At 46.8% G+C, this 14861-nt stretch overlaps 1 protein-coding gene across 2 annotated transcripts in view; it reads right to left on the bottom strand.

Annotated features, from left to right (window-relative positions):
* The window catches only part of LOC141121997 (uncharacterized), a 267457-nt gene that overhangs the window by 29638 nt on the left and 222958 nt on the right, over positions 1 to 14861 (bottom strand). For both annotated transcript variants that reach the window (XM_073611785.1, XM_073611794.1), the window contains exons 11-12: positions 13519 to 13600; positions 9117 to 9372 (exon numbers count right to left, since the gene is read on the bottom strand). In XM_073611785.1, the coding sequence (XP_073467886.1) occupies positions 9117 to 9372; positions 13519 to 13600 (338 nt within the window). The remainder of the gene's footprint in view (positions 1 to 9116; positions 9373 to 13518; positions 13601 to 14861) is intronic.

The following is a 14861-nucleotide window of genomic DNA, read 5'->3' as shown; positions in this document are numbered from 1 at the left end:
CTGCAGAAATTGGGGCCTTAGGTGTTGGTGTTGCCACAACACTGTAAGCCCTTACAGTTTCTCTTTGTGTGCGCAGGAACGGGCCCTGCTCTGAAATATTAGATCAAGAATTGTAATGACATGCCATTGTTGAACAGTGGTAGAAAAATTGGGCCTTTGGTGGTGGTGGTGCTGGTGCCACAACACTGTAAGCCCTCACAGTTACTCTTGGTGGGCGCAGGAACGGGCCCTGCTCTGAACCATTAGATCAAGAATTGTAATTACATGCCATTGTTGAACAGTGGTAGAAAAATTGGGCCTTAGGCACTGGTGCCACAACACTGCAACCCCTCACAGATGCTATTGGATGCAGTTGGAGCGCAGGAATGAGCCCTGCTGCAAAGTATTGCATCAAAAATTGTAATTATATGCCCCTGTTTAACAGGGGCTGAAAATTTGGGCCTTGGGCATTGGTGCCGGTGCCACAACACTGCAACCCCTCACAGATACTCTACTTGGAGCGCAGGAATGAGCCCTGCTGCAAACTATTGCATCAAAAATTGTAATTACACGCCCCTGTTAAAAAAGGGGCAGAAAAATTGGATCTTAGCCACTGGTGGCATTGCCCAGAACAAAAAATGTTTTTACAAGCTATCAGTATGAAAATTGAGGAGGAAGAGGATTGTCACTTAGCATAACAGGATAGCCACTCAGCATCAGCATAGGCAGTCTTGAAGGGATCTCACATTAAAAAAAAATTATTCGGTTACATCAGCATCAGGTGCTTGGTAGCTGGTGATCCAAGACTGATTCATTTTATTGAAGGTCAGACGATCGACCGATTCGGTGGACAGGCACACCCTGTAATCAGTTACAAAGCCTCCAGCAGCACTGAATGTGCATTCCGAAAGAACGCGGGATGCAGGACAGGCCAGTAGCTCAATTGCATACTGTGCAAGCTCTGGCCAGTGATCCATCCTCAAGATCCAGTAACCCAGAGGATTTTCAGGGGGAAAGGTGTCCAAGTCTGATCTTGCCCCTAGGTATTCCTGCACCATGTGAATCAGACACTGGCGATGGTTGCTGGAACCGATCATACCTTGGGGCTGCGGACTAAAAAATTGTCTGAACGCATCGATCAGACGGCAACCTTCTCCACCGCTCCTTCTGTGACTGACCGAAGCCTCAGTAACACGTTGTCCAAGAGGACCAGGAAATTGTAACCTCCCAGGCTGGCTCTGAAAACGCATTGCACAAACCTTTCTGCACGGCCTCCCGAAAATGATTCATCCTCTGCTCCCTCTGCAATGGCAAGATAAGGTCCACAACCTTACCCTTGTAACGTGGATCAAGGAGGGTTGCCAGCCAGTAATGATCCCTCCCCTTGATACCATGAATACGAGGATCCTTCGGCAGGCTTTGCAGGATCAGGGAGGCCATGCAGCGTAGGTTTGCTGAGGCATTCGGTCCTTTGGGTCACTAAGGATGACATGATCTGCAGCCACCTCCTCCCAGCCACGTACAAGTCCATGGGTTTCTGTGGACTGTAAATGATCCCTTGAAGACTGCTGCTGATGCTGAGTGCCAGGCTCCACCTCCATGCTGACACAATCCTCCTCCTCCTCGTCCTCTTCCTGTGTGAACGGCGGGCACGCAGGAACACTGTCTGGATAAAGGGGGCCTTGAGAGGTAAGGAAGTCCTCCTCTTCCTCCTTCTGTTCTGCCTCAAGTGCCCTGTCCATTATTCCACACAGCGTGTGCTCCAACAGGTGGACAAGAGGGATAGTGTAACTGATGCATGCACTGTCACTGCTCACCATCCTCGTGGCCTCCTCAAATGGTGACAGGACAGTGCATGCATCCCTGATCATAGCCCACTGGCGTGAGGAAAAGAACCAAGCTCCCCTGACCCTATCCTGGTGCCATAGTAGCATAGGTACTCATTGATGGCCCTCTGCTGCATGTGCAGCCGCTGCCGCATGGCCAACGTTGAGTTCCACCTGGTGGGCATGTCACAGATTAGGCGGTTATTGGGCAGGTTAAATTCCTTTTGGAGGTCAGCCAGCCGAGCACTGTCATTATATGACCTGCGGAAATGCACACAGACTTTCCTGGCCTGCCTCAGGAGATCCTGTAAGCCCGGGTACCTGCCCAAGAACCGCTGCACCACCAAGTTAAGGACGTAAGCCAAACAGGGCACATGGGTCAGTTGTCCTTGTCGGAGGGTGGAGAGGAGGTTGGTGCCACTGTCGCAAACCACCATTCCTGCCTTAAGCTGGCGTGGCGTCAACCACCTCTGAATCTGCCCCTGCAGAGCTGACAGAATCTCTGCCCCAGTGTGGCTCCTGTCCCCTAAGCACACCAGCTCAAGCACCACATGGCATCTTTTTGAATGCGTGCTTGCATAGCCCCTTGAATGCCTACGGAGCACCGCTGGTTCCGAGAACAAATCAGCACAGGAAGAGGCCATGGAGGAAGAAGAAGAGGAGGGGGTGGAGGAGAGAGGTGTGGCAGAATCACCACTAGTAGAATTTTGGAGGCGTGGTGGCGGAACTATCTCAAACACTACTGCACCCTATCCTGCATCCTTCCCAGCTGCCAGAAGAGTCACCCAGTGTGCGGTGAAAGATAGGTAACGTCCCTGTCCATGCCTGCTGGACCATGAGTCAGAGGTAATATGCACCTTACCGCTAACCGCTCTGGCCAGCGAGGCCAAGACATTGCCTTCCACATGCTGGTAGAGAGCCGGAATCACCTTCCGGGAGAAAAAGTGGCATTTGGGAACCAAAGCCACTAAGGAACCGCATATTCCACAAACTCACGGAAGGGGGCAGAGTCTACCAACTGAAAAGGCAGCAGTTGAAGTGCTAGCAATTTTGCCAAGCTAGCATTCAACCGCTGGGCATGTGGATGGCTGGGAGCGAACTTCTTTCGGCGGTGCAGCAGCTGGGGCAGGGAAATGTGCCTGGAACAATCTGACGTCGGTGTACCGATAGCAGAATGCCTGCAAGTACTTGGCTGCGACACATCTAATTCTACACCTTCATTCCTATCATTGCAGGCTTCAGAGAGGACTGAAGGTATAGTGGGGTTGGAGATCCCAGCTGATGAGGAGCAAGGAGAGGTTCGCTTTGTTCTTAGGTGTGGGTCTTTTAGGTACGCTTGCCAACGAACTGCATGTATGTCTGGTCAAGCATGTGGTGCCCAAGCGGGTGATGTTTTGGCCACGCGAGATACGCTTGAGACATATGTTGCAAATAGCAGCGGTGCAAGCTAATGCACTCGTCTCAAAAAAGGCCCACACTAAAGAACTTTTGGAATAACGTGCAGAGACAGCAGCGCCTGCACATGCGGAGCTCTGCGGTGTGATGCAGTCGGTGTGCTGCCCTTAAGCAGGCCCCTGGAGGGCATCCTGCCTCGTTGGAGATGTGCCTCCTCCTCCTCCTCTCTCCTATCAGGCACCCACATTGAGTCAGTAACTTCCTCATTATCCCCTCCCTCCTCATCACTGGAGCAAAGCTGGCAGTATGCTGCAGCTGGGGGAACATGACTGCGAGATTGCTGTCCTTCTTGGGCACCCCCTCTCTTTGGGCTCACATTACTGCCTTCCTCTAGCTGGGTACCATCATCGGAGCCTTCAAAATGCTGGGCATCCTCCTGGAGCATGTACTTAACACTGTGGTCAAACAGTTCAGGGGACTCCTCAGGAGGACATGGTGGGGCTAGGGAAGAAGTCACTGATGCCATTGAGCCGAGGGAAGAGGCTACGTTGGCAGCTGCTTTGCCAGACAAAGTACCCTGAGCCTGGGTGAGAAAGGATGAGGAGGATGAGGACAGCTTGGTCATCCACTCTACCAAGTCTTCTGAATGTTGCTGCTCAACACGGCCAGCTGCCGAAAAAAGGACAAGCGTGTCCCATGGCCACGTGCTGATGAGGATGCACCGTGTCCATGACCAGCACTGTTGCCTCTAGACACAGAGCCTGCTTGCCCTCTTTTATTGGCTTGTGACTGTCTGCCTCTCCTTGTTGGCCTTCCAGACATACTAATGGCCTGCAGTGAGATGTAGCTGTACAAAGCTGGGATGTATATATATATATATATATATATATATATATATATATATATATATATATATATACTGATTATACTGCAGTTAGCAGAATCAACTGTCTGCCTGTAGTATTATTAGTATGAGAACACCAGCAATTGTCTTCAGGTAGCTTTATGTGCACACTGTGCAGAGGATGCAGTACACTAACTGTAAATACTGCAGCTTCCTGCCTGTGGTATTAATAGGATCAGAACACCAGCAATTGTCTTCAGGTAGCTTTAGGTGCACACTGTGCAGAGTATGCAGTCCACTAACTGTAAATACTGCAGCTGCCTGCCTGTGGTATTAATAAGATCAGAACACCAGGAATTGTCTTCATGTAGCTTTAGATGCACACTACCGTACACTAAATGTAAATACTGCAGCTGCCTGCCTGTGGTATTAACAGGATCAGAACAACAGCAATTGTCTTCAGGTAGCTTTAGGTGCACACTGTGCAGAGGACACAGTACACTAAATGTAAATACTGCAGCTGCCTGCTTGTGGTATTATTAGGAGCAGAAGAACACCAGCAATTTTCTTCAGGTAGCTTTAGGTGCACACTGTGCAAAGGACACAGTACACTACCTGTAAATACTGTAAATACTGTAAAAACACCTGCCTGCCTGTCAGTATATTAGGAAGAGAATAACATAAACGGATCTAGCTAAACTGAATACAGTGTAAATATATATATATATATATATATCTATATATATATATATATATAGATATATATATATATATAGATAGATATATACACACAACACCTAGGATGCATATATATACACAATACACTGTAAGTGCAACTAACTGACTCACCTGCCTACTCTATCTAACTTAAATCAAATAACACTGTCTCTCTGTCTATCTCTCTCCGCCGCCGCAACACACTACACAAGGCCGCCACGCAGGCGGCCTTATCTAGCGTGGGGCGTGTACTAAACCCCCTGAGCCATAATTGGCCAAAGCCACCCTGGCTTTGGGCAATTACGGCTCTTTCTACAGACAGCGCTGTGATTGGCCAAGCATGCGGGTCACAGTGCATGCTTGGCTAATCATCAGCCAGCAATGCACTGCGATGCTGCAGTGAATTATGGGCCGTGACGCGCCACTCGAATTTGTCAAACAATCGAACATGCGATGTTCGAGTCGAACATGGGTTTGAGTCGAACATGGGTTTGACTCGAACTCAAAGCTCATGCCTAGTGACAGTACAGTGCATGTATCCTTTTTCAGCAGTCATTGGCATGGGGAAAAAAATCTCAGCCGACCTGAGCCTGTCGTTTTGCAATACTCACACAGGTACTCGTTGACGCCCCCCTGCTGCATGTGCAGCCGCTGCAGCATTGCCAAAGTTAAGTTCCACCTGGTGGGCATGTCACAAGTCAGGCGGTTTATGGGCAGGTGGAATTCCTGCTGAATTTCAGCCAATCGAGCACTGGCTGTGTATGACCGCCTGAAATGACTACAGACTCTTCTGGCCTGCTTTAGGAGATCTTCCAACCCTGAGTACCTATTTAGGAAATGCTCCAACACCAAATTAAGGTCCACACCTTAATGCCTAGCACATGTGACAACTTTCCCTGTCTAAGGGCAGACAGGAGGTTTGTGCCATTATCGCACACCACTATTCCTGGCTCCAGCTGGTCGTGGTGTGAACCACCTCTGGGCCTGGCCATGCAGAGCTGCAGAAATCTCTGCTCCGGTGTGGTTCCTGCCCCCTAGATACACCAGCTGAAGCACTGCATGGCACCTTTTAGCCTGACTCATTAAATAGCCCCTTGAGCGCATAGGGGGTACTTGTGGTTCATAGGAAAATTCAGCAAAGGAGGGCATTGAGGCGGAGGAGTAAAAGGAGGGGATAGAGCTGAGAAATCTGGCATCATCACCACTAGCTGTATGAAGACGTGGCGGCACAACAAGCTGCAGCACTGTGCCCTGTCATGCATCCTTCAGAGTTGCAAACAGAGTTACCAAGTGTGCTGTGAATGAAATATATCATCCCTGACCATGCTTGCTGGACCACGTGTCAGCAGTAACATGGACTTTGCGGCTGACTGCCTTACCCAACAATGCTACAACATTGCCTTCCACGTGATGGTACAGAGCTGGAATGAAAAGAAAAAGCGACTGGGAACCTGCCATTGTGGTGCAGCACATTCTGCAAAATCAAGGAAGGGGGCAGAATCCACCAGACTGAAAAACAGAAGTTGTAGAGCCAGCAGCTTTGACAAGCTTGCATTTAGACGCTGGGCATGTGGGTGGCAGTGACTGTATTATTTTTCTTTTCGTTGCAGCAGATGGGGCAGAGAAATTTGTCGGCTATAGTCTACAGCTGGTGGTGTGCTGCAAGGACTTGGGACACCCTGCACATTACCATCATCTCTGTCAGTGCAGGCTGCTGAGAGGTTATGAGGTATAGCAGGGACAGACAGAGGTGAGTAAGGAGGAGGAACAGATTTGTGCCCCTTTTGTGTGGCTTTTAGGTGCTTTTGCCGACAGGCTGAGTGGTGGGAGGTGAAATGCCTTGTCAAGCATGTGATACCAAAATGGTTGGTGTTTTTACCATGCTTGAAGTGCTTGAGACAAAGTTTGAAAATTGCAACAGTGCAATCAGCTGCACATGTGCTAAAAAGGCCTAGACAGCTGAGCTGTGGGAAGTGGTCCCGGAGATAACAGCTCCACAATGTGATGGAATAGGGTGGCTGCTTTCTACTCTTTCATGATGGCTGCCTCTTTTGTGTTGTGCCTTACCCTCACTTTCCTCCTCTGCTCTATCTGGCACCCAAGTCACATCAGTGACTTCATCATCATCATCTCCTCCATCCTCATTACCACTGGAGACAACTTGGTAATACGCTGCGGCTGGGGAACATGACTGCCAATTTGTTTACCAGTGTTCTCCCCTCTCTGTATGCTTACTTTCCTGCCTTCCTCAAACTCAACCTCAGAACCAACATCTGAATCAAGTAATGACTGTGCATCATCAAGGAGCAAGTGGCTAACGCTGTGTTCAAATAACCCCGCTGACTCCTCCATGCCTGATGCTGGGGCTATGGCAGGAATAGATGTGGACAAGGAGGCAGGTTTAGCCACTCTGGCAGCTGCAGTGGACTGTGCACCAGTCTCTGCTTGGATGATAGAGGATGAGGATGATAAGGATGGTTTAGTAAGCTAGTTCACCACCGCCTCTGCATGCTGTGGCTGGATAGCACGGGCAATATCACTAAACAGAGGAAATGATGCCCTGCTTGAGGACTGACCACATCCCCATTTGCCTGTGGACACATATGCTGCAGGCCCCCTTACAGAGCCATGGGAACATCTGCCTCCTGCTTTTTGTCCTCCCAGACATGACAGGGTGGGGTAGCTTATTAACACAATGTAATATAGATGTGGAAATGTGTACGTGGATGCACTTTAAATAATGGAAATTGGTGTTTGGTGGAACTGTACTGCATTAAACGGAAGATAACGTACCGAAATATATGGCGTTAAACTTGCAGTAATGCACTGAACTGTACTACGTTAGCCTGAAGATAACGCACTGAAATATATGGTGCTAAACTTGCAGGAACGCACTGAACTGTACTGCATTAAACGGAAGAGAACACACTGAAATATACAGCGTTAAACTTGTAGTAACGCATCCCTTTTAAGACATTATTTCCTATTGGGAGTATCTGACCAAAAATGACATTTTTTATTACAGGGGATGCCTAAAATCTGACTCGTATCTTAGTGCAGACTTCTAGGAAAATCAGTGAGCCAATCACACAAGCAGGAAATTATGTTTCTGGGGGGCGTTATGTATACCATCTGTGTACAGAACACTTCCAGGTAGCCATATTGCATTACACTTTACAGAATATTATAGTGGCTGCAGATTGAAAATAAAAAGTTATTTTTAATAACATTCAATTACAATATGACTTGTGTCGCAATTGTATATGCTAGATTATACTTTTTTTATTTGCTATTTTTTTCCATAAAAGTGGAGTTAACCATAACAATAAAAATGACAATCAGATAAACATGGAATAATGCACATAAATATTTCATATTGACCTCCCCCAGTCAGCAGGTGGCAGCTCCAGGAGTGATCAGCAGCTTTCTATAGGCTCCTAAGGAAGGTGCTGCTTCATAGGGACTAGAAGGGCAGGGGGATCAGGCTACACACACTGCAGAAACGACTTACACAGAATAGACACAACCTTTTCCCCTCTTTCCTACCACACCTAAAAATAGATGGTCCATCTGGTTAGTTACAAAGCATCATGTGTTTAACTTTTTACACCAATAACTAAAAAGAAATAAAATGTCAGTTGACAATGATTCTTATTTTTCCGTCCATCCCTTCAGTGGCTCAATTTCCTCCTAAACACATGAAATCAAGTTATGGCATTAATATCCCCGGGTATCTAAAGGCAGGTTTCAGCCGAACTGACAGTGCCTGTTAGGAGGGGAAGAATGCAGCCTGGCCATCTCTTGCCCAAGCTGGAAGATGTCCAGAGAACTTGCAAGCCCTACGCTTTCAGTCCTCATCTGGAACCTTTTCCTACAGCTAGTTCTGTCTCTACCAGGCAGGGTACCTTTCCCTACTCTACCCACTCTCAAAATATGTGCCCAGCCTGGGAGCCAGGGCCTTAAATAGGCTCTGCTTGACCCAAAATGGCCACCAGAGTCATACAGGGCAGCAGCATTCAATTGGATCACTTCCCCGGTGACCCAGGAAACCACAGAGGAACACCATTCCTCCTGACTTCCTCTCCAACTGCAGTGCCACTGAGGAAGAGCGCCACCACCAGTGGAGAAAGTAGACTGCATCTGCCTACAAACTGCATACAGCGAGACATGAAGCCAAACATACAGAAAAATAACTTCCTTTGCCCAGAGATCAGCTAAAATTTTCTAGTAACTGATATTTTCTTTCGTTCAGAAGTTTCCTTAATGATCATTTCCACCACAATCTCTAGAAAACAGAGAATATCAGACCTCATTCATGGCACCCACACACCAGGAAGAAATCAGTATAGACCTACGTGTTTCCATCGGCTGGTGACCCGAATGTAGATGGCGTAGTTGTGGTTGGGGATAAGAGGAGCATTGTGGAACCCATTATAATGATGGTTATCCCCCAGGATGAAGGTTCTGGGTTCGTTGAGGTTCTCTACAGGAAGGACAGCCGCGGTATAACGGCTCGGAGACCAGCTGAAATTGTACAGGGTGGTTTTGAAAGTCCGACACTCCTTTGTTGAATTGCCATCCTGACCGCCGAAGACAATTATTTCATAAGATCTGGAGGCAGAAAATACCGGAATAATCTCAGATATGCAAATTTAATGTGTGCTTATCTCTGCTGTCCATCATTTCCAATTGTAATTATTATATTAACACAGATAAAGACATTCTGCTCTAATTGCATCATATTTCAGGAACATTTTTTCAAACATTGCAAAATTAAGGCGCAAACATGTAAATAGACAGAGGCTCCATGTTTATTCAGAGCAAGGGTGGGTTGTTAGGATCTTTAAAGTCCCAGGTCTCCTATATGTAACATAACTAAGAGCAGATGGGGTGATTTTCATCCCCTTGTTATCTCTTGCCCTTCTTCTTTATCTTTGTTGTCCTCCTTTGGTATCTTTCCCTTCCCCGATGTGCTCACTTAAAGTGGTTGTAAACTCTATACAACCACTTTTACCTACAGGTAAGCCTATATTAATTACCTGTAGGTGCTGGAAATATCTCCTAAACCTGCACGGTTTAGGAGATATTTACAATATATGAGTGCGCCAACATCATCGGCGCATGCGCATTTTAGAAAGAGCATGATTGTGCCCTTTCTAAAGGGATCATGCCGTGACTGGCAGCTCCCTGTGTGCATGCACGGGAGTGACGTCACGTGACTCCGGCCAGTCCCAGAGCCGGAGTCCGTGGCCCCGGAATGAAGAGGGGTGAAGATGGACGCTTGCAGCCACCTGGGACAGCGGTGACATCGCAGGCTTTGTTTTCAGTTAAGTGACACATAATGGGCTACTATGTGATGCATAGTAGCCCATTATGCTTTACCTTTGCACTGAAATAAAGAGGAAGTAAAACCCATCAGGGTTTATTTCCTCTTTAAGCCGGTCATAGATGGTGCAATTCCCCCATCAACACAGTCAGTGTTCTCCTGGCGGGGGGAAGTCGTCCCAGCCGGAAAAACACACAGTGATTATTGCTAGTGGCTATAGCTGCTGGAAAAAGTCACATGAAAAGTCCAACAGCCTGGTCATACCCAGCCTCCCTGTTGAACTGGCCAAAATTTGAACTGTCCATGGCCGGCTTTGTAGTGAAACCATTAAAACTCTGGTTAATGACAAATGCCTAAATCAAGAAATGAAGGGAAATTCAAAGGACACAAAAGTACCCAGAATGCTCACTGCTTCCTCCATACCATATGTCCAGATCTAATACTTACAAGAGTTTAAAAGAAAAAAAGCACAAATAGTTGCCCTTAAACAGTTGTAACTCTAAGGCCCCCTTCATACATGTTTGGTTCATTGAGTGATACCAAAGACACACTAATGATTGTTTTTTTGCATATAACGTTGGTTGAACTAGATGGACTTGTGTCTTTTTTCCAACCTGGCTAACTATGTAACATTAAGAAAGCCCATTTATTCAGGTCTGGTAAGGATTGAGGGGGACTTCATGCCAGAATTTCCCCTAAAATCCATATCAGACCCTTCTCCGAGCATTCAGCCAGGCAGGCCATGAAAGGGGAAAATGAGCCTGCAGCCCTGAACCATACCAGGCCACATGCCCTGAACATGGGTGGTACTTTGGCTTTTTCCCATGTTATGGAAGACAAGGGCCTCTTCCCCACAACCCTGGCCTGGTGGTTGTGAGTGTGCAGGGACCACTTATAAGAATCTGGAACCCCCCCAGATACCAGCCTCCCTATGTGAAGGTACATAATACTCCTACACATTCACCAAAAAAATGCAGAAGTAAATAAATACACAACACAGTTTGTTTAACCTCTTCACAACCACAATATAGCCAAAAAATGGCTACACAGCTGTCACACATTGCCAGGAGGGCGTCTATAGATGTCCTCCCATGACCGCACTTCTCCCGTGGCCCATGTGGCACGTATCAGCAGGGTTCTGTGATCTGATCACAGATTGGAGTAAAAAGCCAATCACAGTGGCTCTTTACCACATGATAAGCTGTGTCCAATCACAGCTGATCACAGTGTAAACAGGATTTGCTGATTATCGTCATTCTCTGACAGCATTCAAGCTGACAGCATGTGAGGAGAGCCGATAACCGGCAAATCCACACAGGGGACATCTACATTGATAATCAGGGCACTGATTATCAGTGTTCTGATGATCAGTCAGCCCCAACAGTGCCCATCAGTGCTGCCAATCGGTGGACACCAATGCTGCCAATCGGTGTCCACCAGTGCTACCAATCATTGCCCATCAGTGCTGCCAATCATTGCCCAACACTGCTGCTTGTCAGCGGCTATCAGTGATGCCTAACAGTGCTGCTTATCATTGCAGCTTATCAATGCCCATCAGTCCTGCCTATTAGTGCCGCCTCATCAGTACCCATCAGTGCAGCATTTCAGTGTCCATTAGTGCCACATAGCAGTGCAGCCTCATCAGTGCCTCCTCATCATTGCCACCTCATCAGTGCCCATTAGTGCCTCCTCATCAGTACTCATCAGTGCCACCTATCTCTGCCCATCATTGCTGCCTACCAGTGCCCATCAGTGCCACATCAGTACAGCCCTTATCAGTGCCTCCTCATCAATACCCATCGGTGCCACCTATCACTGTCCATCAGTGTACCCTATCAATGCCTATTGGTGCAGCCTGTCAGTACTCATCAGTGCCACCTATCACTGTCCATCAGTGCACCCTATCAGTGCCCATTGGTGCAGCCTGTCAGTACTCATCAGTGCCACCTATCACTGTCCATCAGCGCACCCTATCAGTGCCCATCAGTGCAGCCTGTCAGTCAGTACCCATCAGTGCCACCTATCACTGTCCATCAGTGCACCCTATCAGTGCCCATCAGTGCAGCCTCATCAGTGCACACCAGCGAAGGGGGAAAATGACTTTGTTTTTCTTATTTTCTGCTATAAATTTTGTAATTTTTTTTTTTTTAATGTTCAGTCTTTTTACGTTAATTTAGCAAAAAAATAAAAAAAAATTTATTTTATTTTATTTTTTTAAATAAAAAACCCAGTTGTTATTAAATACCACCAACATAAAGCTCTATCTGTCTCAAAAAAATTAAAATTGGCCTGTCAGGAAGGGGGTGAAAGTTCCCAGTAGGCAAGGGGTTAATAAAAAAATAAATAAATAAATCCCCCGATGTACATCCATCTTCCATTACATCATCCAGAGATGTAGGTCTATGTCAATCATAATGAATGATGACCGCCGACCCTCTAACCCGACCGCTCCTGTTGTTTGCCGGTGCAGAAGGACAGCTCTGCTTTCCCCACTGCTAAGTAAACAAAAAGAGGCGGGGTCACCTTGTGATGTCACTGGGTGACCCCGCCCCTTTGTTTATTTCAGCAGAGAGGCTAAATGACAGCTCTGCTTCCCCCTTCCAAAGAAGTGGTCTCACCCCTCCCTAATGACACCCCTTATGAAGTTACTGACCATAAATAGACATGTCTATATATGGTCAGTGACATTATAAGGGGGCGGGTCACCAGTGACATCACCAAGTGACTCCACCCCTGTTTACTTCAGCAACAGGGGGAAGCGGTACTGTCAAGCGAACGTTAGCAGTGTTTCTTCGGGTCAGGGGCCATTGTTTATCATGATTGATGTGGACCTATATTTCTGGATGATGTGATTGATGATTGATATACATTGAGAGGCTTTTTTTTTATTAACCCCTTCAATACTGGGCACTTTCACACTCTTCCTGCCCAGGCCAATTTTCAGCTTTCAGCGCTGTCACACTTTGAATGACTTGTTGTGTGGTCATGCAACACGGTACCCAAATTGAATTGTTATAATTTTTTTCACACAAATAGAGATTTTAACCACTGCTGGATTTTTTTATTTTTTGCAAAAAAAATGAAAAAAGACCGAAAATTTGGAAAAAAAAAATTTCTTAGGTTTGTCAGTAAATTTAGTAAATAAGTAATTTTTTCCTTCATTGATGTGCGCTGATGAGGCGGCACTGATGGGCATTGATGAGGCGGCACTTATGGGCACTAATGAGACAGCACTGAGGTCCACTGATTTGGTGGCACTGATGAGGAGGCACTAATATGTCTCACAGATGGGCACTGATATGCGGCACTGATGAGCACTGATAGGCGGCATGGATAGGTGGCACTGATAAGCACTGATGGGCACTGATGGGGGGCACTGATAGTGTGGCATGCTGTAATTCTTCTTTACACGCTGAGCAAATATTTCTCACCTGATTGGCCCATTCAGATTGAGAACTGGATAGAGCTGCAAAATGTCATCTTGTATGGTCTTCTCCATGTGGAGAGGAGGATCTGGAAAGGAAGATTCAGTAATCTGATCAAAAAACAGAACCGATCTGCTGTATGCCAGGAATTACTATCTGACCACATATGATATGGAAAGTGTAGAATTAGTTTAGACTTGGACCAAATGTTGGGTAATGGTTGCTTTCAGATATCACAGTTTAATTCACTGAAAATGAGAGTAACCTGAGAGACTTTCTTTTGCATCCCTGTATTCAGAGCCGGGATGAGGTTGTAAAAAGGTTGGAATTTGTGCTAGTTACAGTTGATGCTGCCCTGGAATGGGAGGGTTGGAGTTAATGCCTTTCCTGGTTCTTTGGTTTTAGTAGGTCAGCTTTGGGTCCAACCAACTGATCTTGTGATATCAAGGAGGGACAGTGGTCCAGAGCAGAGAGCCCCCCCTTTGCCCCTGAGCATAGAGGCCCAGAGCCTGTAATAGAACCCCATAAGGGAGAAGATTCTAGAGCGCCTCCCCTCTAAGAGGAGCAGAGGAATGTCACTTGCCACTGCAGTGATGTAGAAATTCATCACTACCTGGAGATCATCCATGAAGATTCCAGCACTGGGAAATGCCCCTAATGGATCCTTTTCTTCCTATATGAACTCTACCTTTGCAGGTATGCCGGGGCAGCACACAGCCTGAGTTAGGAGTAGGGATATAGGAAAAATCTTGTTCTTGCATGTTGGACTTTAAGATGTTCATTTTATACTTTTGTAAGTAAAGGTTTGAAACTTTGTTCCCATCTGGTCTGAAGTTATTTAAGGGGTATAATGCAAGTAACTAGCACACATAGTCTGTAGTTCGGGTCACTAGACACACTGGGGTATGGAGACGTCAGTACCAAAGTTGCTGCAGTGTGCAGATACAAGTGGTCACCCATAGTAACAGAAGTCTACCAAGCAACCTGTCATTAAGTGTGTGCCTGAGATAGGTGGGATAGCCTCTTGCAGGAGGGAGTTATTGTTGGTGCTCTCTCCGTGAGTGGTCTGTCTCCCATAGCAATAGGAGCAGACTCGTGCCGCAGACGTTCCTGGCCTGTAGACAGGTATGAAAGAGTCAAGTGAATTTTAGTGCATGCATGGAGACCATGCAGGGCTTGACCATATACCATTACTGGGAGTGAGGCAGTGGTGATTCGCTGTACGGGTGGATGTGGACAAGGTTCATTGTGTCCCTCCTAATACAAGTTACAGAGAAGGTATACTTTGTCATGGGGACCCGAGAGTTAAGTAGAGAACAGATATAATGCAATTGTACATGGTGTACATT

Source organism: Aquarana catesbeiana, linkage group LG01 (assembly GCF_042186555.1).
Source record: "Aquarana catesbeiana isolate 2022-GZ linkage group LG01, ASM4218655v1, whole genome shotgun sequence".
Lineage (NCBI taxonomy): Eukaryota > Metazoa > Chordata > Amphibia > Anura > Ranidae > Aquarana > Aquarana catesbeiana.
The sequence above is the reverse complement of the archived record's forward strand: the minus strand, read 5'-3'. Positions and strand labels throughout refer to the sequence as shown.